This window comes from Prionailurus bengalensis, chromosome B4 (assembly GCF_016509475.1).
Source record: "Prionailurus bengalensis isolate Pbe53 chromosome B4, Fcat_Pben_1.1_paternal_pri, whole genome shotgun sequence".
Taxonomy (NCBI): domain Eukaryota; kingdom Metazoa; phylum Chordata; class Mammalia; order Carnivora; family Felidae; genus Prionailurus; species Prionailurus bengalensis.
This window is the reverse complement of record NC_057358.1, coordinates 122,084,692-122,100,847: the sequence shown is the minus strand read 5'-3', so window position 1 is coordinate 122,100,847 and position 16,156 is coordinate 122,084,692. Positions and strand designations below refer to the sequence as shown.

The following is a 16,156-nucleotide window of genomic DNA, read 5'->3' as shown; positions in this document are numbered from 1 at the left end:
CGAGTCAGGCTCTGGGCTGATGGCTCAGAGCCTGGAGCCTGTTTCCGATTCTGTGTCTCCCTCTCTCTCTGCCCCTCCCCCCGTTCATGCTCTGTCTCTCTCTGTCCCCAAAATAAATAAACGTTGAAAAAAAAAAAAAGTAGGGAAAATTCAAACAGCTGTCCTAATATTAGGTTACTAATAGTCATTATAGTTTTTTGGTTTCCACAGACATTTTCCCCTACATGGACATGTTAAGTTTAAAAAAAAAAACAAAAAACAAAACTCCACTAAACCAACCAACATCAGTCTCTAGTCTGCATTCTCTGAAGCTACTGACCCCTCTTCTCCTTTGCTCCATAAACAGACTAAATGAAAAGTGGTCTACATTTGTAATTTCCTTCTCTTTATATTTGCTGCTTTTTTACTGTCATCTGGTTTTTGGCCCCATTCTCTAAAATTGTTTAAGGTAAACAATGACTTTCACTTGATCGAATCTAAAGGATACATTTCAGTTAATATCTTGGGTAACTTCTCTGCAGTCTTTAAAATGCTGATCATTCCCTTTCTCAATGTTTTGCTATGTTCTTCTTTATTCCATGCTCTCTCTTGATTCTCTTGCCTTGCTAGAAACTCTTCTCATGCTCTTTCCTAGACTGCTGCTTCTTCCACATCTGAAATGCTACCATTTCCATAATTACATCTTTTCTCCTTTTAGATTTTCTGAACGATTTTATCTATACTTAGATTACCATCTATAGGCTAAGGACCTCAAAATTCCTATCTCCAAATTCACATCGTTTTTTCTAAGCTCCAGGTTTCTATATCTGTCTACCTACCTGACATCTCTGCTTGGATGCCCTTGAGTCTTCAGATGCTACGGGAATACTTACTGCTCAGCAAATATAAGACATGTAGCGTGGTCTATTAGATGATAAATTAAAACCAGGCAGGGAAGAAGACTTCCAGACAAAGTTACTTGGGGGCAGTTAAGAGGAGAAGGTGAACTGAACATCAACCCACAAAGAAAAGGAAAATATAAAAATGGTAGCCAGTTTTTTTGTTTTTTTGGTAAGATCAGTGGCAGGCAAATCAAGGCCTCCAGGCTGCGTAGAGAAATAGTCAAGTTGGCTCAAAAATGTAAACATAATAGTATAACATGTAGTATTTTGTAGAGTAAAAAGAAGAAAAGTACTAACACTGAGCATCTATTGTGAGTCTTATGAGCTATAAATTATTCCAATAAATTATTTTTTGTAAAGGGAAACTGAAATGATTTTTCCATGCCTGTACTGGAACAGCTGACAATTGCCATAGGAAAATGAGTTCATAGCCAAGCTCTCTTCCCACTATACTTACGACTCATACCAGAGTTCTGTGCTCTTTTCCAGTAACAGGGGTAGAATTACACTAAATTATCCATAATTTCCCCAGGGTATGACTAGTGACCAGAAGCAACTAGGAAAGATGGCAGGGATTATAGAATAAATTTTCTCTCAATGAACTAAATGACACATACGAGGATTGAGCTAGGAACCTGGGTTTCACATATGCATCATCATATCACAGATTTTATATTAAACCCAAAGTTTCATTCTCCCTTAATGACAGTTCTTGAGTCTAGAAACAAGAAAGCTGAAAGAATATGATAAAAAGAGAGAATCACTCACCAAATACTCAAATATTTGAACTATGAAGAAAGAGTTGAAGCTTGAGAAATATATTATGCCTAATATATTTAAATAAAAGAATATTCTGTATAACAGTTTACAACGAGAACTCATTAATGGGTCCAAGTTTTTAAAATTTGGATCCAAAAAAATACTAAAAAACCAAGAAAGATGGACCCTGGGGATATTGTGTAAGTATATCCTTAATCCCCAAACTGTTATCATGAAGGACAGTCTACAACAGTGCTATTGAAAGTGTGGTCTAGGGTTAGTTACCAGTCTGCAAGGAGTGAAGGGGAGAAATTGAGACTAAGCATTTAAAAACTTCCGTGGTAATTTGACAGAGTAATTTTGCATTTGTTAAGTTAAATGAAATATTGAGGATGGTATTTTGTAAGCCTGTTTTGTTTTTTAGTTTTTAATTGCATGTTATTAGTCCACCATGGATGGAGGGTAGGGGTAGAAACTAGTCCTTTACCGTAATTTTTTTGACAAATGAACCTAATACCATATAGAAATCCTCATGCTTTTGAAATAAAAAAATTAACACCATGTCTAAATGTTCACATGTAAATAACAAAATAGGACACAATACAACTGAACATTGGACATGGTTTAGGATTTAAGATTAAGCTTTAAGCATTGCTCTATTGAATTACACAAAATATTTGCTACAGGAGAGCAAATGTGCTATAAATAAGATATGCCTTATCCCACAAGACAAGCATTAGTACAGAGACAGATTTTAACTGTAAGTCTATATTGTGCTAAGGAAAACACTAACTAATGTGCCACTGACTAAAAAAATCTTTAAGAGTTAAAAATTATAGTTAAAGGGGCGCCTGGGTGGCGCAGTCGGTTAAGCGTCCGACTTCAGCCAGGTCACGATCTCGCGGTCCGTGAGTTCGAGCCCCGCGTCAGGCTCTGGGCTGATGGCTCGGAGCCTGGAGCCTGTTTCCGATTCTGTGTCTCCCTCTCTCTCTGCCCCTCCCCCGTTCATGCTCTGTCTCTCTCTGTCCCAAAAATAAAATAAACGTTGAAAAAAAAAATTTTTTTTTTAAAAATTATAGTTAAAAATACTTATTAACATTTTATAGTTTAAATGATCTAATTCAAGGTAACAAATTCATATTTGCACTGAAACCCACATATTTTTAAATAACAATGAAAACAGCCACAAGTAGAATAGCATTTACATTTCTCTTCTATATTCCAATAATATAAATACTATAAAAATTAAGTCTCTGAATAGATGAATGGATAAAGAAGATATGAGATAAACACACACACAAGAATATTATTCAGCCATAAAAAAGAAGGAAATCTTTGGACTTCAAGCTGTATTACAAAGCTGTAATCATCAAGACAGTATGGTACTGGCACAAAAACAGATACTCAGATCAATGGAACAGAATAGAAAACCCAGAAATGGACCCACAAACATACGGCCAATTAATCTTTGACAAAGCAGGAAAGAATATCCAATGGAATAAAGACAGTCTCTTCAGCAAGTGGTGCTGGGAAAACTGGACAGCAACATGCAGAACAATGAACCTGGACCACTTTCTTTCACCAGACAAAAAAATAAACTCAAAATGGATGAAAGACCTCAATGTAAGACAGGAAGCCATCAAAATACTCGAGGAGAAAGCAGGAAAAACCTCTTTGACCTTGGCTGCAGCAACTTCTTACACAAAAAGAAGGAAATCTTGCCATCTGCCATAACATAAATGGAGCTAGAGGGTAAAATGCTAAGTGAAAGAAGTCAGCCAGAGAAAGAGAGATACCATATGATTCCGCTCATATGTAGAATTTAAGAAATAAAACAAATGAGCAAACTAAAAAAGAGACAAACCAAAAAAGGACTCAATTAAAGAGAACAAACTGATGGTTACCAGAGGGAAGGATGGTGGGGGGATGGGTGATATAGGTGATGGGGATTAAAAAGTACATCATGATTTGTTTATTTCAGAAGACCATGGGGGAGGGGAAGGGGGAAAAAAGACTTACAGAGAGGGAGGGAGACAAACCATAAGAGACTCTTAAATACTGAGAACAAACTGAGGGTTGATGGGGGTGGGGGAGAGGGGAAAGTAGGTGATGGGCATTGAGGAAGGCACCTGTTGGGATGAACACTGGGTGTTGTATGGAAACCAATTTGACAATAAATTATATATATATTTTTTAATTTTTTTTCAACGTTTTTATTTATTTTTGGGACAGAGAGAGACAGAGCATGAACAGGGGAGGGGCAGAGAGAGAGGGAGACACAGAATCGGAAACAGGCTCCAGGCTCTGAGCCATCAGCCCAGAGCCTGACGCGGGGCTCGAACTCACGGACCGCGAGATCGTGACCTGGCTGAAGTCGGACGCTTAACAGACTGCGCCACCCAGGCGCCCCTAAATTATATTTTTTTAAAAAAGTACATGATGGGCACTAATGTACAGAATTGCTGAATCACTATATATCATGTGCCTTAACTAATATAACACTATATGTTAACTATGTTGAAATTAAAATTTAAAAAAAAAATTAAGTCTCTCAGTGACAAATTTTCAGGAAATCCATCCTAGCCAACAGACCATTGATACTGGCACAGTTTGTAAACATTTCTAAAGGCATGATGTGCTACATATAGACCCTTCTTGTAATGTTAAGCTGAACCATCATCCTACTCAATGCTCCATGATATTTTTACTTTGACCAAATGATAAACTATAGTGCCTAGGATCTCTGCAATCCAGTGTTAGTATTTTATTTATCTTCTTTTATGTGTGTGTGTATATATATATATTTTACATTTATTTTTGAAAGAGAGAGACACACACACAGAGTAAGCAGGGGAGGAGAAGGGAGAGAGGGAGACACAGAATCAGAAACAGGCTCCAGGCTCTGAGCTGTCAGCACAGAGCCTAACATGGGGCTTGAACTCACAGACTGCAAGATCATGACCTGAGCTGAAGTCCAGACACTTAACTGACTGAGCCACCCAGTCACCCCTGTTTATTTTGAGAGAGACAGTGACAGCATGAACGGGGAAAGGGAAGAAAGAGGGAGAGAGAATCCTAAGTAGGCTTTATACTGTTAGCTGTTAGAGATGCAGGGCTTGTGACCTAAGCCAAAACCAAGAGATCGTGACCTAAGCCAAAACCAAGAATTGGATGGTTAACCTGCTGAGGCATCTCTCCAGTGTTAGTATTTTAAATGGCTGTCCCCACCCCTCCAGCCTTGCCCCAGCATTGCAGGATTTCCTTTCCTCTACGTGGTGGAGGAAATAGCCATTTCCCTAATGTTCTGAGTACTTTCTTTCCTCATGCTTCTGCCTAGATTTACTCCCATCTGTCTGGCATAGTCTATCCACAAGTAACTCATCTTTGTATGTCTAGTTCTGGGCACACAATAGACTCTCAATCAATAGCAAATGAATGTAAAATTTACATCTAGGCCAAGATGAACTAATTCATTTCAGAAAGATTTTTAGTGAAGTTGGAAGCCAAAAAGGTAAGTTAGTCATTAATAGTAACAACAATAATAATAATTAACCAGAACACTGCATTATTATATTACTCTGGTTTACCATACCAAGTTCGGCAAATTAAAATGCATTAGATTTTGCAAAGTTACTTTTCTATTTTAGCATATCTTAATTTATAAATAGATACAGGTTAGTTTTCCATAGTTGCCTTGAATTTTTAACCAGGATTTTTGATCCTTGGGATCTTGATCAGTAGATAGGGAATCAGCAAAAGAGTCAGATTTTCCATAAAAGTGTTCTTAAACTAATTCAACCTACAATTACCTTTTCCTTACGTAGGATTTCTTCAGTACTTATGGAAACCTAGCGCAAGTCATTTTACACTTGGCAATGGACTGTATTAGCAGTGTCACAGAAGTATTATATCATCCCTTTGATACACTATACTATATAGCTCCTAAAACAGGAATTTTTTTAAAAATGCAGTTTGTATCCTTCCACAGAATCTAATACATTGCTGGTCCCAGGGAACTGAACAACAGTCGCTAAGAGTGTGGGGTTTGGAGTCAAATAGACTTGAGTTTTAATCCTGGCTCTATACTTAACAGCAGTGTAAGTTACAGAATCTCTCTGCCTCATTTGTACAGTGGAGGTAATACCCTTACAGGGTACTGTGAGGAACAAATGAGCTAATGCATGTAAAGCACTTAGAACAGTGCCTGAAACATGCAAGTGCACTATGTGGTACTACAATTATTCCATAATTCAGAATCAATGTGATGAGTTGCCTAAGGCCTTCCCTCTGTTACATGATTCATAGATTTGGGCTTCTCCTGATGATATTTTTAGTATCATCAGAGTTTTTTTGTTTTTGTTTTCCATGGCTGTTTCTCCTATTTAGCAATAAAGTGGGGTTACAAAGAATCAGTAGATGCGGAAAGGCAGAGCTGAGAATGAGCCAACAGCAGATAGTTCTTGAAGGATCAGGCAGAGAGGGAGCTGATGGGAAAGAGGAAAACAGAATCTAATTCTTGTTTTCGGTGCTATTTCCTGGTGTCTAAGAAAGGCATCAGAGGCATATTTATCATCTGATGTTTATCTCTAACATTTTCAAGGTGCTTTTACATTATCTCATCAATTGTCTACCACAACTGAACAGTCTCACAGTTATCTTGTTGGTGACTGATGTAAGGGGTGCCCCTTTTTGGGCACATGAAGATTTGACCAAAAAGGACCCTTATATTCCATATTTCATTATTTTATTATGTAAGTCAAATGCTGTTTACTTAAGTACTTTTTACTCAGGTCCCTTATTTTTCTCTTTCTCCTGTATAATGTAAGCTTGAGTTAGTAAGCTACTAAAAGGGAGAAAGAAATAAAATTACTATCAAATACATAACTATTTATAACATGCAGAATCCCTGCAAGACTTAAATTAAGCTGTAGCATTTATGGATGCTCTAATAAATTAAAAGATAATTTAAATTCCTGATTGAAGCATTGTTCTCCTTATGGATAAATAAAATATAACAGATTGTGAAAATAAATTGAATTATATTTAAAAATGTACAACTTAAAAAACATACTTACTTTCCAAACCTCAATACGCCTGAAACATAAGTCTGCCAGTGAGCACAATAAAACATGAACATCCCAATAAAAGAGCAGAAAAACAACCAGTCAGGATGAGTTCCTAAGCGCACAGCAACCGAAGCTCCAACTGCCATAAATACTGAAAGAAACAAGGTTTAAGAACCATTAAGAATTAAAAATAGTTAATGAAATAATTGCCATTATTCATTCAGAGATACAGAGTTCAAAAATACAGAGTTTTAGGGTATGTAACCTTGGCATCACAATAAGGTACACCAAACAAAATTAATTTTTGAACATACTTTCAAAATACACTGTGAAAATTTGCCCCCAAATGTATGCCTATCCAAAAAGTTGACCAAACAGCTCAGTTCATGTTAGTTTTTAAGCCATTATTAACAACAACAACAACAAAATTGGGAAAAACCTTCACTAATAACGCTAACTTACCTGTGGAAAGAGAGTCACAACCGTGGTCGAAAAGTTCCCCTAAGGGAGAACAAGAATTTGTTCTTCTGGCTTGTTTCCCATCAATAGCATCCAGTGACTGGTAGATAAAGAGTCCCAGTGCACATAAAAGGTATGTCCAATATGGTGCCTAAAGATAAACATGAATAATAAATACTGGTACGTGACAACAAGCTAGCTTCTGTTTGAAAATATTTCAGCCTAAGCCAATTGATACATTTTCTTGTGTTCTCACCTTATATCACCTCAGGGTGTTATAAAAACCATTCATAAGCCTCCTTTGACAGGTGAGAACCAAACTGAGAAATCAGATGAATTGTTCTAGGTCATCTGGGTAGAGGGACACAGAAGTCCAAAGAGTGAGAAACACAAGGTTAAATGAGAAAGGATGAGGACCTTGATTTTGGTTCCTAATTCACAGCTTTTTCAATATATGATTTATATATGGTTTTTGATTTGAAATTATTCAGTAAGTTTTTGCTAGGAAAAAAGATCTTAAAGACAAATCATGGACCTGTGCTTCCATTCATGATGGAGTGTCAGGGGACTGGATCTATGTCCCCACCTTATACAACTAGAAAAGCAATAAAACAAATGCAACAAATTTTCAGACATGGCAGGCAGTGCAGTACTGTGATCCCTGCCAGAGGGAAACAAATGAGGTGGGCCCAACAGTGCTCTAGTTTAGTACCTACAGGCAGTTTTCAGACCACAGTACAGGAATGGGAACCTGAACAGAGCCCAGTGATCTTGTTATGCTGAGGAGAAATGTAGCAGAATTCTGGAAGGTCAAAGCAGCTAGAATCTGTAGAGCATAGCATCAGAGAAAAGAGGGACACATGATCTACAGAAGGGTATCTTTGAGTCTTTGGCTGAGAAGTGACCTGTGACTAAATGAGATAAAACTACTAACCAAGGCCAAGGAAGGAACCATGGGACAGTATAAGGTCACGTAATTCTTTTTATTTTTTAATTAAAAAAATTTTTTTTAATGTTTATTTATTTTTGAGAGAGAGACAGAAAGCATGAGTGGGGAAGGGGCAGAGAGAAAGGGAGGCACAGAATGTGAAGAAGGCTCCAGGCTCTGAGCTGTCAGCACAGAGCCTGACACGGGGCTCGAACTCACAAACTGTGAGTGAGATCATGACCTGAGTCAAAGTCAGATGCTCAACCAACTGAGCCAACCAGGCACCCCAAGGCCATATAATTCTTGAAGGCCACACAAAGCTGGAAATTTTTCATGCTCCCTCGAGGCACAACACAAAGACTTTGTAATACATTAGGTAGAGTTCTCAGAAGTGTATTGCCTTAGCACTGGGGAGAAATTGGCCCAAGACTAAAGGCCTCTTGGAAGAGTCCTAACAGACATAAAGTCCAGCCTCAAAAGAAGCCAACTGATCCTATGTAACTCAACTACAGCCAACACAAAGTGCAATATCTCAAAGGGATATAAAAAAAAATCTAGTACTCAAACATGTAAAATTCACAATGTTTGGCATCCAATAAAAAATTACCAGTCATGCAAACAAACAAACAAAAATTACCAGTCATACAAAAAGCAGGAGAATATGAACTACAACTAATAGTAAAATCAATCAATACAATCAGACCTAGGAATGACACAGAAAATGGAATTAGATGTAATTGGATGAGGACATGAAAGGTTATTATAAATACGTTTTGCATGTTCAAGAAGGTGAAGGAAAATATAAAAGACTCAAGTGAAACCTCTAGATATGAAAAAAAGGTATTTGAAATGTAAAATGTACTAGATGAGATTGGACAACACAAAAGAAAAGATCAGTGAACTTGCAGAATACTGATGGAAACTATCAAAAATGATGCACAGAAAGAAAAAAGACTACAAATAATTGATCTGGGTACCAGTGACCAGTGGGACAACAGAAGCACTCTAACATATTTTTATTGGAGTCTCAGAGGAGATAAGAGAGGGTTGGGCATAAAAAATGTTAAGAAATAATGGCTGGAGAAGTTTCCAAATTTGAAATTTATACACTCACGTATCCAACAAGCTCAACAAACACAACAGAATAAATACTTTTTAAAAACCCACCAAGGCACATGACAATCAGAAGCCTGAGGAAAACAGAAACATCATATATAGAAGCATAGATAATAGTGAGAGAGAGGAAAGAGTCTGTAAAGTTGAATACAGATGAATAGAAATGATTCAATTTGAAGAAGACAGAGAAAAAGAGATTTTAAAATGACCATTCTTTTCTTTCACACTTTATAAATATACTCTTCTTCCTCAGGGACCTGTGTGATGATAGCAATGGTCAAGCCAGATTTCTATGTCTTAGGGGAGGAAGTATAGCAAAATTATTAAGAAGTAAGGCTTTGAAGTTGGATCTGTGTTTGAGCCCTTGACTCTGTCACTTAATAGCCAGATGACCTTGGGCAAATCACTTAACCTCTCTAAACTGTGGGTACTCATATGTAAGATGTGAATAATCCTTACAGTTGTATCAGATAAAAAATTCTTAGATAGCTCTTTAACAGAGCCTGGCACACAGTAAGTAGGTGCTCAGTAAAGGTTAGCTATTCTCATTAAATTGTTTTGTACACTTTTAGTGGCAAATATAAGTTTTAATATACCAATCTATGTATGGTTTATGTGGTAATTCTACAAATACCCAATCAACCTGCTATTTTATTCTTCAATCTTTTTAAGTAAATAGAAGTTTACTTTGAACTTAACTTTAATAGAAGTTTCATTATTTGTTAATATTTAGATGCCCAGTATTAACGATTACACTACTAATTGCTTAAAAGGACTTATCAAGTCTCTTCTAGTTAAAAAAAAAAGCAGTATAAATTAGAAAAAATTTAAGAATAGAAGTAACCTGAGCTGTGAATATGCATATTAAAATGTCCCAAAGAAACAGTAAGTGTCTGTGAGGATGCACTGTTGGTGGGAATGCAAACTAGTGCAGCCACTGTGGAAAAGTCTGGAGGTTCCTCAAAAAAATTAAAAATAGAACTACCCTATGACCCAGTAAGGGTATTTACTCAAAGAATACAAAAACACTAATTTGAAAGGATATATGTGCCCCGATGTTTACTGCAGTATTATTTACAATAGCCAAATTATGGAAGAAGCCCAAGCCCAGTGCCCACTAACTGATGAATGGATAAAAAAGATATGGTATGTGTATATACGTACATGTGTATATGTGTGTACATATATATACACATAAATAACTATATATACATACATACATACATACATTATATGTGTGTGTGTATATATATATATAAATTATTCAGCCATAAAAGATAATGAAATCTTGCTACTGGCCACACAGATGGAGCTAGAGAGAATTATGCTAAGTGAAATAAGTCAGTTGGAAAAAGACAAATACTGTGACTTCATTCATATGTTGAATTTAAGAAACAAAATAAACAAAGGGAAAACAAAAAGACAACCCAAAAAACAGACTCTTAATGATGGAGAACAAAGAGCGTTACCAGAGGGGAGGTGGATGAGGGGACAGGTGAGGTAGGTGAAGGGGATGAAGGAGTGCACTGGTCGTGATGAGCACTGAGTAATGTATAGAAACTATACATAACACTGAAACTAATATAATACTGTATGTTAGCCATACTGGAATTAAAATTTAAAAACTTAATAAAAAATTAAAAAATTAAATGTCACATTCAGTTCTGATTAGCATGTTTTTAAAAGCTTATCTGCAAACTCTGAAATAATTAAGAGAGGGCAAAAAAACAGAGAATTGCTAAATCATCTTGACAGTACAAGAGTGGAAAACACAAAACAAAACAAACCACCTCGAATCTTTTTGAAAAAATCCCAAAGTGTTTTGCAGAGAACAATCCCAGTGACTTTTCAAATAAGCAAAATCTTACCCATTTTTTTCCTGCTATGAAAAATTATATTGCTTTCATTTTGAAAACCAAAGGAGAGAGAAGTGACATTTCAAATCTATGTAAAATTGGAAACTTGAAATTATTAAAATTTCTGGAATGACATAAAAAGTCACTTTTTTATCATCTATTTTCCACCAAATACTTTCCCCCTAAATGACAGACTTCTCAAAGTGCATCATCTACCTGAGATGTATTCCATTTCTCCCTTCTATGCCCAGAACCTTCTTATACTGAAACAACTGGAGCCAAGGTCCAATTAAGCATTAAAAGCTTAATTCTGACCTCTGGTCTGGGAGACTGGCCACAGGCAAATTGAAAGGTCAAGGTGTTAACGGAAATCCATACTGAAATAAATTCGCTCACTCCTGGACACGACAGTTGGGGGTGGATTCTGCCCCTCATTTAGAAAAAATAAAGGAAGACTGGTTCACTAGTTTAAGACTACTTCATTAGGATACTAGAAGAATTAAAGGTTTAGAGCTTAAACAGGTAAGAGTGCAGGGGAATTTAGACAAGAAAAAGAGAGGAACTCTCTGCAGAAACGAAGGTTGAGGCCTGGAAAATGAAAGGTTTACTCATGAGTCAGTGACCAGATCCCTGTTTTGGGACCAAGAGATCAGATTGGAAAGGTAATAACATTATCTAAAACAGTACAACAAAGGGCATTTTTCAGCATTATTTTATTTGATACAGCAATCCACAGAGACAGGGCAGTTACCATGTTCTCTTTATTAAAGACGGAGAGTAAAACTTAGGAAGGGATGACGAAGTCCCATCCAGATGAATGGCCAGATGGTCCAGGAATCAGGTCTTCCGACCTCCCCAGGCTATGGGATCCATCAGGCTGCAGGCTGCACAGACATGAATTCTTACTTCACTGACTACCTATTTCTTTAAACCTGCTAAGAAGCACTTTCTTGCTCACACAATCCAATTTCAAGTGCAGTGAGCCCTAGGAAATGGCTGTGAGCCATGTGACACTTCCTTCCTTTTAAGCCCAGAAAGGCACACTGGTCCCCAGTACCTGGTTCACTCCTTTCCAGTCTTCCCAAGGCCACAGGGACCTAACCTACCTTCTCTCTTCCCTGCTGTCATCACCTCTACCCCAAGCTGGAAGCTATTAAATAGGCTGCAAACTGTCATCTTCTTTTCTAACCTGTTATCTCTGCAAAACCAGCTCCAGGTTAGAGATGCACTGGCCTGGAACAGGATGACCCTTCCTTCCAGGAGTCCTCAAAACAGGTGTAATTACAGAAGACTCTGGGTCTTCTGTAAGGAGGATCTACAAGAGCCACCCCAATTCATTTCAGGTTTTCATGTGAACTTATTTTCAAAAATTTTAAACATAAGCATGGAAAAGTCAGGCTTAGATTATGCATTATAAAGTCATAAGCAATTTATCGAAAAACTACTACAGAAGGAACCTATTCCCCAAAGTAGAACTTCTTCAGGTAATATTAAACTCCTAATGTGTAAAGTTTTAAATTCTGTAATTTTAATAATATCTACTGTATCTTTTAGGATCAGAATTTAACAGTATGTCATAGGAATCTTTTCAGGTAAACCATGAAGACCTACATTACTCTTGTAAATGACAACATGGTATTCAATGATGTGGCTATATCACAATTTAAGTAATAACTTCATTAATGATGAATCTTGCATTATTGCATTAAAAATTATTATGTAAGTTTATTCTAGAAAACAAAAATAATTACTAAGAATCAATCATAACCCTTAGTCATTTAAATTAAAGCACTAATAAATTTAAATTGCTTTTCAGTAACACCACTAAAAAACAGCTGTATAAAAGTAAGTGGGAAATTTTACTTTTTCGGTTACTTAAATTATAGGATGCTATTATTCATTTTATAATTAGAGAAACCAGAGTTCTGTACCAGATCATATGGCAACTGTTCTCGTTAAAAATAACTCTGGGTCGGAGGGAACACTCACATATAAACCAATTTATCCTCTTTTGATACATGCATCTGAATAAGCACACACGAATCAGGAAAAGGAAGAAAAGACTTATTAGAAAGTGACCGGTGAGCACATCTCTGCTCACTGGACAAACTTCACTTACAAGCTTGGACCTTAAAATACTTGATTTTCTGGAACACATCCTTAGGTCTTTTGTAAATGAAAATGCTAGACTAGATAGTCTCCAAGGTCCCATCTTTCATATTAGAATATAATCCTCTCAAGGATATGAGACATGTTGTCTGTTTTTAAAATCTGTTGTCCATACCACAGGAGCTAAAATAACTAGATGATCTAATTGTTCCTTATCAGGTAAAACAGTTTCCAAAGGGAAGAATTCATGCCCCGGGCTGTTCTTGCACACCTGTTAGAAGTGTGGAGTCCTGGACTCTACCTGTACCCAGATCCTTGCTTTCATCACTGGCTGAGTGAATTGGATGAGTTACTTAACCTCTCAGTGCCCCAGTCTCCCTTTATGAAAAATGAAAATAATCACTGCTCCTGTCTCACTGTGAGGATCAAAGAAAGAATTACAGGGGCCCCTGGGTGACTCAGTCGGTTAAGCGGCCGACTTCGGCTCAGGTCATGATCTCGCGGTCCGTGAGTTCGAGCCCCGCGTCGGGCTCTGTGCTGACCGCTCAGAGCCCGGAGCCTGTTTCAGATTCTGTGTCTCCCTCTCTCTCTGACCCTCCCCCGTTCATGCTCTGTCTCTCTCTGTCTCAAAAATAAATAAACGTTAAAAAAAATTTTTTTTTTTTAAAAAAAAGAATTATACGGAAAGTGTTAAGTGCCCAGCATATGGAAGGAGCTCAGCAAATTTTAATTACTGTTATTGTTATTACTGATACTACATAAGACACTTTTAGATGATTCATGGGTCAACTTTTCATTCTAATATTTATGACTTTATATTAATATATTTTGGAAATATTTTAACATATTTGAAAAATAGCTAGCATAGCTGTCAAATCTATGACTTTATAGATATTAAGGCTTAGAATGAGTCCATGTCTTTAAAAAGTGATTTAAAGCTGATGGAAAGAAAAATAGTAAATAAAAAATAGTATATATAGGTAATACACAAAAGTAAAAATCTTCCCAAATTAAAATCTAGGAAATACTGGAACTATAAAATGCTTATTTATATAAATTTTTATACTTGAAAAAATTACCTCTTTGCTTTAAATGGCCTTGGGTGTGAGATGACACATATGCAAAAGGTATTATATAATCAGTAACAACTGGATCAGATGCTAACAGGGAGATTTCAATTATCAAAAGAGCAACTGACCTCTCTCTCCATAAAAACGAAATGTGCGTTTATAAGAGGTAGGAAGAAAGAAAATTAGAAGACAGATCATGCACATGTGGAAAAATGTAATGCTAGTGTGGTGTTAAAAAGTGGATTTTTAAAAGAAAATTCATGGAATTTCTAACAGACTACTAGTCTGACACTGTTCTAACAGTGATTAAGGAGGATTAAGAGACTGTTTACTGTGTGCCTCTGGCTGGTGGAGCACTTCCTTGTTTACAGAGGGAGGGCTCCCAAGGGAGGTTTCCAAGGCTCCAGAAGCAGTTGGTGGTCAGCAAGGGTAAGATCATTCTCAGTGCCAATCAGAAAGGGCCTTGGGGGCTTTCTGGTTTCAACCCAGACCTTCAGGCCTCAGCTCTGATTAGGGGCCAGCATTTGAGAAGAGTATACCTATTTTCAGGGAATGAAGCAGGTAATAAAATGGGGGAAGGAAAGCCAGCAGCTTATACAAATGCAGTTCAACCAACACTTTGGGACCAAAGCGTTCTTTCATGACAACAGAAATTTGTACTTTGAAATGTAGATTTCTTTCTTTTCATATTTTGGGGAATAGTCCTTTTTCTTTTCCCTATTTTTTTTAAGCCTTCTTCAGTACTTACTAGAGTTCTTGTTGAAAATGCCAGCCTCTCACTGTGCTCAGGGGAACAAGAAGGAGGAGGTATATGAAGAGACTTCCTGGGGTCAGATCTATCAACATCCACTGTACTGGGTGCTTTAACATCTGCTCTGTTCTTTAACTTTGCAAAACCCAAGTGGTCAGAGCCTTTCTGCCCAGGTCAAAAGTCTAAAACAGGAACAGCTTATATACCTTGGGAATCAAGTTAAGGCAAGCCTTAGGAATCAGACAGATAAACCCCAAGGCAATTAGAAGCTCCTTCTACCATGAGGAAAGTGAGGCATCCAGGCTTCAGAAGCAGAGGCTTGCATTTACCCCCAGGGTCAGGATCATACATGTGCTTCCTTAAATCCTGAGGCCTGAGTACTTGCTTGCCTCACTTTAGTCCCTGTCCAGATTCTAGAATTTTCAAATCCTGAAAGGAATTGGAGTTTATATTTTGTTTTAGTAAGGGAGGCCACACTCCCTTACAAGAGTCCTGCCTTAATAAATGATGCTTGATTTTATTGAGCTGGTTAAAATTAAGAAAAAAAAAAAAAAAAGAGGGAGATAAGTAAGAAAAAAGAAAACACTAGATTTCAAAGAAACCAAACCCAATTAAAAAAATGTTTAGGGGCGCCTGGGTGGCTCAGTCAGTTAAGAGTCTGACTTCGGCTTAGGTCATCACATCGTGGTTTGTGGGTTCGGGCCCCACGTCAGGTTCTGTGCTGACAGCTCGGAGCCGGGAGCCTGCTTTGGATTCTGTGTCTCTTTCTCTCTCTGCCCTTCCCCTGCTTGTGCTCTCTCTATCAAAAATAAATAAACGTAAAAAAAAAAACCTTTAAAAAAAAAGTCTGAATAGGAATCTAAAGATTATTTTCCTTTTCTTAATATTCCCCAACAAATAACCCTTTACAGAGCAAAGGCAACTATAATCTGAATTATTTATAGAGGGAATAAACCATTTCTTAAAGCCTTTCTGATTCTTCAGAAAAACTTCCTTTTTGGTTCAACTTTTTATCATCACAAATAAAATAAATGTATTAATTCCTTGACCAATAGGTACCTATTTGCTATAATTCCTACTCTTTTTTTTTTTTAAGTTTGTTTAATGTTTGTTTGTTTACTTATTTATTTATTTAGAGGGCGTCTCCACATGGGGGAGGGG

At 37.0% G+C, this 16,156-nt stretch overlaps 1 protein-coding gene across 2 annotated transcripts in view; it reads right to left on the bottom strand.

The window, feature by feature from the left end:
• Window positions 1-16,156, bottom strand: part of CHPT1 (choline phosphotransferase 1) — a 35,786-nt gene that overhangs the window by 13,139 nt on the left and 6,491 nt on the right. For both annotated transcript variants that reach the window (XR_006294473.1, XM_043562331.1), the window contains exons 2-3: window positions 7,169-7,316; window positions 6,716-6,857 (exon numbers count right to left, since the gene is read on the bottom strand). Coding sequence is in view for 1 of the 2 variants with exons in the window: in XM_043562331.1 (XP_043418266.1) it covers window positions 6,716-6,857; window positions 7,169-7,316 (290 nt within the window). In the remaining variant the exon portion in view is untranslated. The remainder of the gene's footprint in view (window positions 1-6,715; window positions 6,858-7,168; window positions 7,317-16,156) is intronic.